A 14,962-nucleotide genomic window follows, 5' to 3' on the forward strand; every position below is an offset into this window, starting at 1 on the left:
TCTGTGCAGCTGTAAAAAAATTAGAGGGAGCATTGCTCCTGTCTTGCCTCCCTCAGTATCCTGGCATGGATCCCATCCGATCCTGAGGATTTATCCATTATAATGTTCTTCAAAAGATCCAGCACCTCCTTCTTAATATCAACATCCCCTAGAACATCAGCACCTCAAAGAGATGCAGTTGCGTAAGATGTTGGTGAGGCTACATTGAGAATATTGTGTTCAGTTTTGGTTATCCTGTCACAGGAAAGATGCTATTAAGCTGAAAAGAGTAACACACACAAATGCTGGAGGAACTCAGCAGACCAGGCAGCATCTATGAAAAAGAGTGCAGTTGACGTTTCGGGCCGAGACCCTTTGGCAGGATCTTGGTCCGAAATGTCGACTGTACTTTTTTCCATAGATGCTGCCTGGCCTGCTGATTTCCTCCAGCATTTTGTGTGTGTTGCTTGCATTTCCAGCATCTGCGGATTTTCTCTTGTTTGTAAGCTGAAGGGAGTGCAGAGGAGATTTATGAGGATGTTGCTGGGACTTGAGGGTGTCAATATAAATTATAGAGAGACGCTAAGCAAGTTGGAACTTTATTTACTGGCATGTAGGAAAATGACAGGTGATCTCTGTGTATATAATATTTCAGTACTATTTGAGTAATTTTGTAAATATATTGCTTGATTAATCATTCTTGTTTGTTTCAATAATTAATTACATGATATATGTAAAAATACATGAATTGCATTTGTCATTACACTACAAGATGATACGTTGCGCACCTTGCTTAAGGTAAACACATAGTTAGACCTGCATTCCTGGACTTCCGTGTCTTCCTTTGAATTAGTTTAATGTTTTGAAGTTACAAAACATAAACATCTTATGGAGGTGCATAAAATTATAAGGTGCATAGACAAGGCGAATGTGCCCGGTCTTTTACCCAGTGTTGGGGGAAATGAAGGTAAAGCTTTAATAAGAACCTGGGGGGATAACATATACCGTGGGGCAGCACGGTAGCGTAGTGGTTAGCACAGAGCTTTACAGGACAGGAGATCTGGGTTCAATACCCACCGCTGCCTGTGAAGAGTTTGTATGTTCTCGCTATGACCGTGTGGGTTTCCTCCAGGTGCCCCGGTTTCCTCTCACAGTCCAAAGATGCACCGGTTAATTGGTCATTGTAAATAGTCCTGTGATTAGGCTAGGATTAAATTGGAGAATTGCTAGGTGGTGCACTTCGGAGGGCAGGAGGGGTCTATTCAGCACTGTATCTTTAAATAAAATTAATGGGGCTATCTTAGGTAGGAATCTCGGCCGGCATGGACCAATTCAATGCTGGCCATGTGGAGTTTGCACGTTCTCCTTGGGATATGCAGGTTTCCCTCAGGTATTACAGCTTCTCCCACATCCCAAGGATGAGCAGGTTTAGGTTATTGGCCGCTGGAAATTGCCCCTGGTGTTTTGGTGAAGGATAGATTCTGGGGATGGGAAGCTAATGGAAAAATGGGGGGAATAAAATGGGATGAATGCCAGATTAGTGTAAATTACTGGTTGTTGGGAGGTTATACACACGGTGGACACTTTATTAGATACCTCCTGCACCTAATAAAGTGGCCATTGGGTGTGTGTTCATGGTCTGCTGCTGCTGTAGCCCAACCACTTCAAGGTCTGACTTGTAGTGCATTCAGAGATGCTCTTCTGCACACCACTGTTGTAACACAACACAACACAACATGACACACAAAATGGTGGAACTCAGCAGGTCAGGGAGCATCTGTGGAATTGAATAGTTAGTCGATGTTTCTTCAAAATGAAGGAAGGGGGAAGATGCCAAAAGCTGTTGTAACATAGAAACAACATGTGGTGATTTGAGTTACAGCCGCCTTCCTGTCAGCTCGAACCAGTCTGGCCGTTCTCCTCTGACCTCTCTCATTATTAACTCACAAAACTGCCACTCACTGGATGTTTTATTTTCTTTTTTACACCATTCTCTGTAAACTCTCGAGACTGTTGTGTGTGAAAATCCCAGGAGATCAGCAGTTTCTAAGTCACTCCACCCACCCCTTCTGACACCAACAATCATTCCAGCGTCAAATTCACTTAGGTCACATTTCTTCCCCATTCTGATATTTGGTCTGTACAACAACTGAACCTCTTGACCATGTCTGCATGCTTTTATGCGTTGAGTTGCTGCCACACGATTGGCTGATTAGATATTTATATTAACAAGTAGGTGTACCTAATAAAGTGGCCACTGAGTATGACTCATGATGATTCAACATGTAATATTGCCTGTATTCCCCCTGCAGATCCTGTCTGATATAAACGATCCAATCTCACCGAGAGGGCAGGAACTATTAACCCTCTGATGACTGTCGGGTGCTTCCTACGCACACAAAACCCTAAATCCAACGTCCACAAGATTTGGTTGCAAACATCTCCAGTGGTGCAGTGAACTTCTTTACAAACGTGTTTTAACTTGACTTGTTCCCAGCCCTCCATTGCATCAGTCGTTCCCACACCGTTCTTCACCTCAAATCGAATCGCTCCGCTCTTGTCTGTGTCGAACGCATTAAACAGAAAATGCGCATACGTTGTAACATCTGGAACAAGAATGGGAAACATTTCAATGAAGTTTCTGCTCCAGGGACATTAAATTAACTCGGCACTTGTGGGATTTGTGAGTGATGCATGGAAACTGTACTGGGCAGTTCTATAATTCAAAGTTTGGAAGAGAGCGGGTGGTAAGGAATGAGAGGACCCGGCGGAAGGAGAAAGGGTGAGCGGTGGGGTTGCTGAGAGGGATCAGGATTTTGGAAATCGTTGGCAAGTATCTCAGGTTGGAGAGGGTGTGAACGATGTTTTCAATATCACCCATGACTCAGAATTCATGGGAGCAGTCCATGCTTTTGGCTGGTATTCATAGATTGATATACATTTCCTGATTAGATCACAGACACCATGATTCAGATTCACTTATTTATCACACGGACATCAAAGGATACAGTGAACGGCATCGTTTGCATACACAAGCCGCACAACCTAAGGACGCGCTGGGTACGGGTCGCAATCGTTGCCCGCTCATTCCGGCGCCAACGGAACAGCAACAGCAGAACTACATTAACAAAACAACAAGAAAACGAGCTTCCCCCTCCCCCCACCACCCCCCTACCCACCCACTCACACACACAGGAAAGCTCCCTAACCCCAGGACAGGCCGTCTCCAGCCCAGGGGACGTGTGTTGTAAACTCAGCCAACACTGCTTTATCTGGTATTTATGCAAATAAAATTCTCACCAATCAGCAAAAAACTTCTAAGAATTTCAAGGGATTCTATTTTTTCAAAATTGAACCCAGGTGCAGAAAGATATTCCTAGTTTACACCTGCACAAAAAGGCAGTGCAGACGTACGGTATGTAAGATCCTCTTTGACGAGTTGCCACTTTAAACATTAAAGATTAAGTTTATTTTGTCACATGTACATCGAAACTTACAGGGAGATGCGTCGTTTGTGTGCGGATGTGCTGGGGGCAGCCCGCAAATGCTATCATGCTTCCAGCACCAACATAGCATAACTCACTAACTCATGTGTCATAACTCACTAACTCACTACTCATATGTAATAACTCACTAACTCATGTGTCATAACTCACTAACTCATGTGTCTTTGGAATATGGGAGGAAACCGGAGAACTGGGGAGAAACCCATGGGGCGAACATAAAATCTCCTTACAGAGGAACATTCTGTAATGATCAATAAACAAACTGTTTGCAATCAAATGACCCTGCCTGGTGTCTCAGGGCTGGGGTGTGTCTTCATCCATGCCACCCCAAGCCCCTGGCACTCCTCCTCTGCCACTTGTGCCACACCCCTCCCATGGCGCTCCAGCCTTGCCATTCCCAACGTCCTTTGCTCCCGCCAAATATACAAACTTGCTCTCCGTTCCGCATTGACAAATACAGCACTGTGCAATAGTCTTAGACACCCTAGCTATATGTGTGTACCTAAGACTTTTGTATATGAATATAAAATCAGGAACATAGACAGGTTTGGAGGAGGATTTGGACATTAGAAAAAACTGAAACTATCATTGCTGCTGTTATATCTGTGGAAGTATTAACCCCAGCATATCATTACAGCCTTCGTCTTTGCCAGTTAGGGCAGAACGATGATGTAGGGGTTAGCATGATGCTATTAAAGTACAGAGATCCGTGTTCCATTCCCGCCAGTCTGTAAGAAGTTTGTACGTTCTCCCTGTGAACGTGTGAGTTGCCCCCAGGTGCTCCAGTTTCCAAAAGCATGCCGGTTAAGATTTGTAAGTTGTGGGCAGGAGCTTGGTGGTTCCTGCGGGCTGCTCCCCGGCACATCCCCGCACTATGTTGGTTATTGGCGCAAAGAACACATTTCATCGTTTCAGTGTTTCGATGCACGTGTGACAAATAGAGCTAATCTGAAGCAACACACACACAAAATGCCGGAGGAACTCAGCAGGTCAGGCAGCATCTACGGAAAAGAGTGAAGAGTCAACGTTTCAGGCTGAGACCCTTCATTAGAAAGCTAATGTTAAAATCTTTGATCTTTGCAAGTGGCCTCAGTGGGGTCTGTGTGTCTCTGTCCCTCATGAATAACTTTGATTAATCAATTCCATTCACCATCCATCCACTGCCGGCATTATCACAGTGACCAAACACCCTGCCAAACATCTGAGAAGCATTGTTAGTTTAAGAAATCACAATCTTTCTTATTATATATTAAGGAATTAGTAAAGTCACTTACCTCCCTGTGGGAAGAACTGGCAATAAATTGCTTTAAAAGTTTGTTCATCAACCATGCCACTGGGACACTCCTGCAAACAGAAAAGCCAATGGTCACAGCTTATCGTTCAATGCAATATCATGTTCAATAGGAGTTGCTAACGTAGGACTGCAATGGTGTCACAGCAGGTTTCTTATCCTTTCTGTGCCTTGTGGCAGACCAGCCAGCACCCATTCTGTTCTCTAGCATTTGCCTGTTTTTTACGAGGCCGAGCTGCCAGCTCGACTCTCAAACCAGCACGGATGGAAAGCGAGCAAGGAGCTGGTCGGATTGGAACCCGGACCCACTCGCCCCGAATTCCGCTGTGGATGCCACCGCACCACTGCCCAGCTGGCACAGCGGAGGTCGGCGTTCAAAACCGGCATCGCCTGTAAGGACTGTGTACGTTCTCCCCGTGACCGCGTGGGTTTCCTCCGGGTGCTCTGGTTTCCTCCCACAGTCCAAAGACGTACCGGTGGGTAGGTTAATTGGTCATTGTGAATTGTCGTGTGATTAGGCCAGGGTTAAACTGGGGGATTGCTGGGCGATGTGTGGCTGGTTGGGCTGGAAGGGCTGGTTCTGCCTGTATCCCTAAATTAATAATTAAGGTAAAAGTGAGGGTGTGGTGATTGTAGAATGCAATTGATACAATCCTGTCTGAGGTTCTAACTCAGGGAAGAACAACGTAAAGAGAATGTGGCTGACAGCATAATCGCAAGAGATTCTACAGATGCTGGAAATTTTGAAGAACACACACAGAATTCTGGAGGAACTCAGGATAACAGGCAGCATCTGCGGAGGGGAATAAACAGTCAACGTTTCGGGCCGGACCCCTTCATCATGACTGGAAAGGAAAGAGGAAGCAGCCAGAATGAGAAGGTGGTGGGGGAAGGAGAGTAGTACAAGGTGGCAGGTGATGGATGGGACCAGGAGAGGGGGAAGGTGGGTGGGTGAGGTAAGAGGCTGGCAGGTGATGGGTGGGACCAGGAGAGGGGGAAGGTGGGTGGGTGAGGTAAGAGGCTGGGAGGTGGTAGGTGAGGCCAGGAGAGGGGGAAGGTGGGTGGGTGAGGTAAGAGGCCGGCAGGTGATGGGTGGGACCAGGAGAGGGGGAAGGTGGGTGGGTGAGGTAAGAGGCTGGGAGGTGGTAGGTGAGGCCAGGAGAGGGGGAAAGTGGGTGGGGTGAGGTAAGAGGCCGGCAGGTGATGGGTGGGACCAGGAGAGTTAAGGGGCTGAATGAGGCGGATTCTGATAGGAAAGGAGAGTGGACCAGGGAGGGAAAGGAATACGAAGACCTCTCACAACCCCAGCGTGATTCAAACCCAATTAAATGTCTCACCCAAAAGAAACAAGCAGTCAAACTGTGCATGGCAAGATCCCACAAAGACAACTATGATCCTGGCCAGCTTAGAGTCACAAAATAACACAACATGCAAGCAGGTCCTTTGGCCCAACTTGTTCTGTGCTGACCAAGATGCCGAACGAAGCTAGTTCCTCTTGCCCACATTTGGCCTGTTACTTCCTGTATATCTACTCATCCGATGTCTTCTAAATGTTCAAAGTTCAAAGTAAGTTTCTTATCAAAGTACATATATGTCACCATATACAACTCTGAGATTCGTTTTCCTGTGGGCGTAAACAGTAAATCTATAGATAATGATCAGTGGAAGACTATACCTACCAGGGTGTTTAACCAGAGTGTGGAAGACATCAAACTGTACAAATACAGAAAGAAATATACAGTAATAATAAATAAATATTAAGCTCAACGGCAGATGCCATCTCTTTGGCTCTACATTCCTCCTTAGAACACCTGGAGAATAAAGACGCATACATAAGGCTCCTTTTCATTGACTACAGCTCTGCCTTTAATACCATCAATCCAAATAAACTGATTCCTACGCTCCGGAACCTGGGCCTTAGCACTTAGATCTGCAGCTGGATCTTCAACTTCCTCACAGACAGGACCCAGGCTGTAAAAATAGTGGACAAGCTCTCCTCTACCATCACCCTGAGCACCGGTGCCCCACAAGGCTGTGCACTCATCCCCCTGCTGTACTCACTGTACACCCATGATTGTGTAGCCAAGTTTCCATCAAACTCAATATATAAGTTTGCTGATGACACAACAATTGTAGGCCGTATCTCGGGTAATGATGAGTTTGAGTACAGAGAGGAAATTAAGAACCTGGTGGCATGGTGTGAAGACAATAACCTATCCCTCAACGTCAGCAAGACAAAGGAATTGGTTGTTGACTTCAGAAGGAGTAGCGGACCACATGACCCAATTTACATTGGTGGTGCACAAGTGGAACAGGTCAAAAGCTTTAAGTTCCTCAGAGTCAATATCACAAATGACCTGACTTGGTCCAACCAAGCAGAGTCCACTGCCAAGAAGGCCCACCAGCACCTTTACTTCCTGAGAAAGCTAAAGAAATTTGGCCTGTCCCCTAAAACCCTCACTAATTTTTATAGATGCACCATAGAAAGCATTCTTCTATGGTGCATCACAACCTGGTATGGAAGTTGTCCTGTCCAAGACCGGAAGAAGCTGCAGAAGATTGTGAACACGGTGCAGCACATTACACAAACCAATCTTCCGTCCGTGGACTCACTTTACACCACACGCTGTCGGAGCAGTGCTGCCGAGATAATCAAGGACACGACCCACCCAGCCAACACACTTTTCGTCCCTCTTCCCTCCGGGAGAAGACTCAGGAGCTTGAAGACTCATACGGCCAGATTTGGGAACAGCTTCTTTCCAACTGTGATAAGACTGCTGAACGGATCCTGACCCAGATCTGGGCCGTACTTCCCAAATATCCGGACCTGCCTCTTGGTTTTTTTTGCACTACCTTACTTTCCATTTTTCTATTTTCTATTTATGATTTCTAATTTAAATTTTTAATATTTACTATCGATTTGTAATCCAGGGAGCGGGAAGTGCAGAATCAAATATCGCTGTGATGATTGTACGTTCTAGTATCAATTGTTTGGTGACAATAAAGTATGAATAAGTAAGAAGTATCGAGAACATGAAATGAACCTTGAAAGTGGGTCTATTGGTGGTGGGAACAGTTCAATGATGGGGCAAGTAAAATTCAAGAACCTGATAGCTGAGGGGCGGTAATTGTTCCTGAACCTGGCGGTGTGGGTCCTGAGGCTCCTGTATCTTCTTCCTGATGGCAGTAGTGAGTGTCCCTGAAGATGGATGCTGCTTTCCTATAATAGCTTTTTCTGTAGATGTGGTCAATGGCTTTACCCACAAGGGACTGGGCCAAAATCACTACTTTTTGTAGGATTTTCCATTCAAGGTCATTGGTTTTTCCATACCAGGCTATGATGCAGTCAATCAATATATTCTCCAGTACACAGTTTGTCAAAGTTTTAGATGTCATGCTGTATCTCTGCAAATGATGTATGTGAAGAGTAAGAGAATAAGACGTGAGAGAATAGGACCAATCAAGTGTGACAGTGGAAAAGCATGTATGGAACCGGAGGAGATAGCAGAGATACCTAATGAATACTTTGCTTCAGTATTCACTACAGAAAAGGATCTTGGCGATTGTAGGGATGACTTACAGCAGACTGAAAAGCTTAAGCATATAGACATTAAGAAAGAGGATGTGCTGGAGCTTTTGGAAAGCATCAAGTTGGATAATTCTCTGGGATTGGATGAGATGTACCCCAGGCTACTGTGGGAGGTGAGGAAAGAGATTGCTGAGCCTCTGGTGATGATCTTTGCATCATCACTGGGGACGGGAGAGGTTCCGGAGGATTGGAGGGTGGCCAATGTTGTTTCCTTATTCAAGAAAGGGAGTAGAAATAGCCCAGGAAATTATAGACCAGCGAATCTTACTTCAGTGGTTGGTAAGTTGATGGAAAACATCCTGAGAGACAAGATTTATGAACATTTGGAGAGGCGTAATATGATTAGGAATAGTCAGCATGACTTTGTCAAAGGCAGGTCGTGCCTTATGATCCTGGCTGAATTTTTTGAGGATGTGACTAAACACATTGATGAAGGTAGAGAAGTAGATGTAGTGTATATGGATTTTAGCAAGGCTTTTGATAAGGTACCCCATGTAAGGCTTATTGAGAAAGTAAGGAGGCATGGGATCCAAGGGGACATTGCTTTGTGGATCCAGAATTCGCTTGCCCACAGAAGGCAAAGAATGGGTGTAGACAGGTCATATTCTGCATGGATGCCGGTAACCAGTGGTCTGCCTCAGCGATCTGTTCAGGGACCTCTACTCTTTGTGATTTTTATAAATAACCTGGATGAGGAAGTGGAGGAACACACATAAAAAGTTGCTGGTGAATGCAGCAGGCCAGGCAGCATCTATTGGAAGAGGTACAGTCGACGTTTCAGGCCGAGACCCTTCGTCGACTGTACCTCTTCCAATAGATGCTGCCTGGCCTGCTGCGTTCATCAGCAACTTCTATGTGTGTTGCTTGAAATTCCAGCATCTGCAGATTTCCTCGTGTTTGAATAAGTGGAGGGAGGGGTTAGTAAGTTTGTTGATGAGTATTGTGCTCATTTCTGGTCGTCTCACTACAGGAAGGATGTGGAAACCATAGAAAGGGTGCAGAGGAGACTTACAAGGATGTTGCCTGGATTGGGGAGCATGCCTTATGCGAAAAGGTTGAGTGAACTCGGCCTTTTCTCCTTGGAGCAGCGGAGGATGAGAGGTGACCTGATAGAGGTGTGTAAGATGATGAGAGGCATTGACCATGTGGATAGTCAGAGGCTTTTTCCCAGGGCTGAAATGGCTAACACGAGAGGGCACAGTTTTAAGGTGCTTGGAGGTATGTACAGAGGAGATGTCAGGGGTAAGGTTTTTACGCAGAGAGTGGTGAGTGTGTGGAATGGGCTGCCAGTGACGGTGGTGGAGGCAGATATGATAGGAACTTTTAAGAGACTCCTGGATAGGTACATAGAGGTTAGAAAAATAGAGGGCTATGGGTAACCCTGGGTAATTTCTAGAGAAAGTACATGTTCGGCACAACATTGTGGGCCGAAGGGCCTGTATTGTGCTGTAGGTTTTCTATGTTTCTGTGTTTTCTATGTAAACTCCTAAGGAAGTAGAGGTGCTGCCATGCTTTCTTTGTAATTGCACTTCCGTGCTGGGAGGAGGACAGGTCCTCGGAAGTGATAAATGCGGCCACTGTCCCGGAATTATCCACTTCCTTCGGCAGCACATTCTCTGTATACACCAGCCTCTGCATGAAGAAGTTGCCCCTTTTAAATCTTTCACCTTTCACCTGAAACCTATGCTTTTGTTCCCCCTTCCTGTGTGTGTTCACCTTTGCTACGCCCCCATGATTTTATAAACTTAAAGGGATTAGCTTTAGTTGTCAAAAGTGCTTCGAAATGTCAAAACATCGAGGGGCTGAGGGGCCTTATTCTATTTCTGTGTCTGATGGTGTGTTGTGCTTGTCTCGTGGTAACGTTCAGGCAGGTGGGAGAAGTGCAGAGCACTGAAAGGACGAGAAGTACAGTGAAATGCATAGTCTTGCATCAACGACCAACATGGTCCGTGGATTGTATCTCCATAGTACCAGCGCCAACATAGCGTGCCCACAATTTATTAACCCTAAACTGTATGTCTTTGGACTGTGGGAGGAAACTGGAGAACAGGAGGTAATCCATGTGGCCACAGGGAGAAGGTACAAACTGCTTACAGAATCGAACCCCGGTCAGTGATCACTGTAAAGCATTTGCACTAACTGCTATACTACAGGACAGAACAGACTTCACCCCTTTGTAACATTACTCCTCTACATCCTGCATTCAAAGGAATAAAGTCCCAACCTGCCCACCTCTCCCTACAACTCAGGTCCTCACTCCCTGGTCAATCTTCTCTGCCCTTTTCCAGCTCAATGAGATCATCTGTATTTTTGTGACACAGATTGTGGGATAAGTATTCTGTTGCTTTGTGAACAAGGTCCAAGTGTTATTCCAGACACACCTGCCTACAGAAAAGATCGCAATAAGATTAAAATAATACAGGGGAAATTTACAAGGATGTTGCAGGGACTTGGTTATGCGACCACTGACGCCAGGTAGAAAATCTCTGAAGAGTATTGATAATGGCTGGGATCATCCATCTTTTAAAGACACTGCCCAGAAGGAGGCAATGTCAAACCACTTCTGTGGAAATATTTGCCAAGAACAATCATGGCCACGGAAAGACCACGATCGCCTGCATCACACAACAGGGCACATAACGAGCGAATGATACAAAATTATGAGGAGTACAGATAGGGTAAATGCAAGCAGACTTTTTCCACTGAGTTTGGATGAGTCTAGAACTAGAGATCACAGGTTAAGGGTGAAAGGTGAAATACTTAAGGGGAACCTGAGGGGGAACTTCTTCACTCAGAGAGGGTGGTGCGAATGTGGAACGAGCTGCCAGTGGAACTGGGAGATGCGGTTTGGATTTCAGTGTTTAGGAGAAGCCTGGATAAGTACATGGATTGGGGGGGGGGTGGGGGAAGGAGGGTGCAGGTTGATGGGAGAAGGCAGAATAAAATTTCAGCCCAGACTAGAGCTGGACAGATTGTTTATACGCTGTTGTGCTGGGTGACTCTGTCACGAGCCCAGAATCCCAGAGTGCTCTCCCATCTGCGTTACCTGAGTTAACTAAATCAGATGTGGGGGATATTTATAGAAGGAGAAATGATACCTGCATCATCGGGATGGGTTATTGAAACCACAGTTAACAGACGTGCCAGAAACATCATTCAAAGATCCCTTCTCAAAGCCAGCTTAATGAATTATATCTTTAGCCACTTTACCATTGCCCATAAAGTCTTTACAGATGTGTTTAATTGTTTTAAATAATGCAGAAACATCAACATTGCATGCAGGTGAATTTTAGAGTGGTTTTAAGAGCAGAATTCTTCTTTTAATGCTGCCTTGCTTGGCAATGCAGAATTGGGGAATGGAAGAGGTGAACCGTTCCCCATAATTCAACTCCAATCTATTCCCTCACTTTACCCCTTTTTAAACACTCAGAGGCCACTTTATGAGCTGACTCCTGTACCTAATAAAGTGGTCACTAAGTGCACGTTTCTGTCTTCTGCTGCTGTAGCCCATCCGCTTCAAGGCTCAACATGTTGTGCATTAAGAGATGCTCTTCTGTACATCACTGTTGTAATGTGTGGTTATTAGAGTTACTCGGGCGGTGGGGTAGAGATGCGTCTCTACCAAACGAGGTGTAAGATGCTCCTTCCCTCCGCTAGCCTGCAGGTCACCCTTGGGCAAGGTGTAGCACCTGCTTAGCCCCCGATCAGGGTCATGTGAAGCCATGGGAGCAGGTGGTGGATGGTCGTATGAGCAGCCGGTGCAGATCACAAGTCCTGGTCACGTGACCACTGACGCCCGGCAGACAATCTCTGAAAAGTATTGATAATGGCTGGGGTCACCCATCTTGTAAAGACACTGCCCAGAAGAAGGCAATGGCAAACCACTTCTATAGAAAAATTTGCCAAGAGCAATGATAGTTACAAGACCACGATCGCCTATGTCATACGACACGCACATAATGATGATGATGTTTCTTTGAGTTACTGTCACCTTTCTGTCAGCTTGAACAAGTCTGGCCATTCTCCTCCAACCTCTCTCATTAATAAGTCATTTTCACCCACAGAACTGCTGCTCACTGGATAATTTTTCTGTTCTTTGCAACATTCTCTGTAAAGTGTAAACACTGTTGAGCGTGAAGATTCCAGGAAATCAGCAGTTTCTGAGTTACTCAAACCACCCCATCTGGCACCAACGATCGTTCTACAGTCAATGTCACTTAGGCCACATTTCTTCCCCATTCTGATGTTCGGTTTGAACAACTGAACCTCTTGACCATGTCTGCGTGCTTTTATGCATTCAGTTGCTGTCAAATGATTGGCTGATTAGATAGCAACCATGACAGAATCAATGAAAGACCACCCAACTTGGGCGTTCAACCAGACTGCAGAAGACAAAAAACTGTGCAAATACAAAAAGAAAGAAATAATAATAATAAATAAATAATAATAAATATTGAGAACATGTGCTGAAGAGTCCATTGGTTATGGGAACAGTTCAGTGATGGGGCAAGTGAAGTTGAGTAGTTATCCCGTTTGGTTCAAGAGCCTGATGTTTGAGGGGTAGCAACTGTTCCTGAACCTGGTGATGTGTGTCCTGAGGTACCTGTACCTTCTACCTGATGGCAGCAGTGAGAAGAGAGCATGTCCTGGGTGGTGGAGGTCCCTGATGATGGATGCTGCTTTCCGCAACAGCGTTTCTTGTAGATGTGCACAGCGTCAGAATAAAAAGACATCCATTTAAAACAGAGATGGGGATATTCCTTTACCTAGATGGTGATGGATTTGTGGAATTCATTGCCATAGATGGCTGTCGAGGCCAAGTCATTGAGTACATTTAAAGTAGAGGTTGAGGGTAAGGATGTCAGCGGTTACAGCATATTCGGTGATAACAAACCCGACTCAGGCTCTGATTCTGGAAACGTTAAAGTAACGAGCTGGGTAAGTAACACAGACTGGAGGCTTGTGCAGTGTGCCATATCCACAGCAGATCCTTCCAACTCTCACTTCTTGGCAGCAGCTACTTACAGCCAGAACTGGGGAAATGGAGAAGGGTTTTAACATATCCTAATCGTGACCTTTTCCTGGCAATTTTTTAAAATAGAAAATCAGGGAACTGAATACAATGAGGAACAGACACAGAGGAGAAGTCGAAACCAGGGGCAGTTCAGCTATGAGCTTATCGAATCGTGGCGCCGTCTTGATGGGCCAAGTGTTCTGCTTATTATCTTACACTGGTGTGTTTTGAGAAATGCATCCAGCGCAGCTCTTAATGATGCGTTCAAGATTTAAACTTTAAGATTCAAGAATATTTAATGTTACTTCCAGTAATGGAGGACAAAATAATTGTTACTTTGGATCTGATGCACCACAAAAAAGAAACACAATAAGATTAAAAACACAGCAATAAAAACACAATAAATATAAATACTTAAAGTAGCTTATATCTTCATCATCATTATGTGCTGTGTTGTATGACATAGGCGATCATATAGTCTTCTGAACATGATTGTCCTTGGCAAATTTTCTACAGAAGTGGTTTGCCATTGCCTACTTCTGGGCAGTGTCTTTACAAGACGGGTGACCCCAGCCATTATCAATATTCTTCAGAGATTGTCTGCCTGGTGTCAGAGATCACATAACCAGGACTTGTGATATGCACCATCGACTCATATGACCATCCACCACCTGCGCCCATGGCTTCATCCTGATCGGGGAGGCTAAGCAGGTGCTACACCTTACCCAAGGGTGATCTGCAGGCTAGTGGAGGGAAGGAGCACCTTACACCTCCTTTGGTAGAGACGTATCTCCAGCCTGCCACACTATAGTGTATACACATACTGTCATCATCATCATCAGGCACCGTGCCCAGTTTGAGCTTTGACTGCCATGGCCCACACACTCAAGTTTTGGGTCAAGTGGATCAATTCATTGGTATTCATTTCCAGTTCTCTGGCTGCTGTCGCCATCATCATTTGTGTTTGCCTTCCTCTTGCTTTCTTCCCTTCAATCTTTCCCATAATTACCGTGCATTCTAACTCCCCTTTCCTAATCACGTCCAATGAAGTTACGTTGCCTTTTCATGATCTCATACATTATTTCTCTTTTTGTGTTTGCTCTGTTCATGACTTCCTCGTTAGATATTCGTTTCGTCCATGATATTCTTTGCATCCTCCTCAAAACCATATCTCTGCTGCTTCAATTCGTTTCCTCATGTTACTAGATATAGTCCAACATTCTGAGCCATATAACATAACTGGATAAACGCAACATTTCAGTACTCTGAGGCAGGTTGTCATGCCTAGTTTAGTATCGGTCATTATACTCTTCATTCTCATAAAGGTGCCTTTTGCCATCCTTGTTCTTCTTTTGATGTCCAAGTCACACCTGCCATCTGGTGTCACCCAGCTTCTTAAGTAGCAAAGGTTCTGTACTTATTTTATGTCTTCCCCATTTATTCTCATCCTGCAGATAGGATTCTCCTTCTTTTTGGATATCACCATATATTCTGTCTTTTTGCAATTGATAGACCCATTTTTGCACTTTCTTCAACAATTATCAATTAAGGTTTGTATTTCTTCCTCCGTACTTGCAATTAAC

General features: G+C 45.0%; 1 protein-coding gene across 5 annotated transcripts in view; it reads right to left on the bottom strand.

The window, feature by feature from the left end:
- The window catches only part of LOC140201918 (calsenilin-like), a 136,687-nt gene that overhangs the window by 12,668 nt on the left and 109,057 nt on the right, over positions 1–14,962 (bottom strand). For 3 of the 5 annotated variants that reach the window (XM_072266717.1, XM_072266718.1, XM_072266720.1), the window contains 2 exons: positions 4,760–4,829; positions 2,323–2,585 (listed from right to left, as the gene is read on the bottom strand). In XM_072266717.1, the coding sequence (XP_072122818.1) occupies positions 2,323–2,585; positions 4,760–4,829 (333 nt within the window). The remainder of the gene's footprint in view (positions 1–2,322; positions 2,586–4,759; positions 4,830–14,962) is intronic. The other 2 variants (XM_072266716.1, XM_072266719.1) reach the window with 1 other exon arrangement.

The sequence above is a fragment of the Mobula birostris genome, chromosome 8 (genome assembly GCF_030028105.1).
Source record: "Mobula birostris isolate sMobBir1 chromosome 8, sMobBir1.hap1, whole genome shotgun sequence".
In the NCBI taxonomy this organism is placed as follows: Eukaryota; Metazoa; Chordata; class Chondrichthyes; order Myliobatiformes; family Myliobatidae; genus Mobula; species Mobula birostris.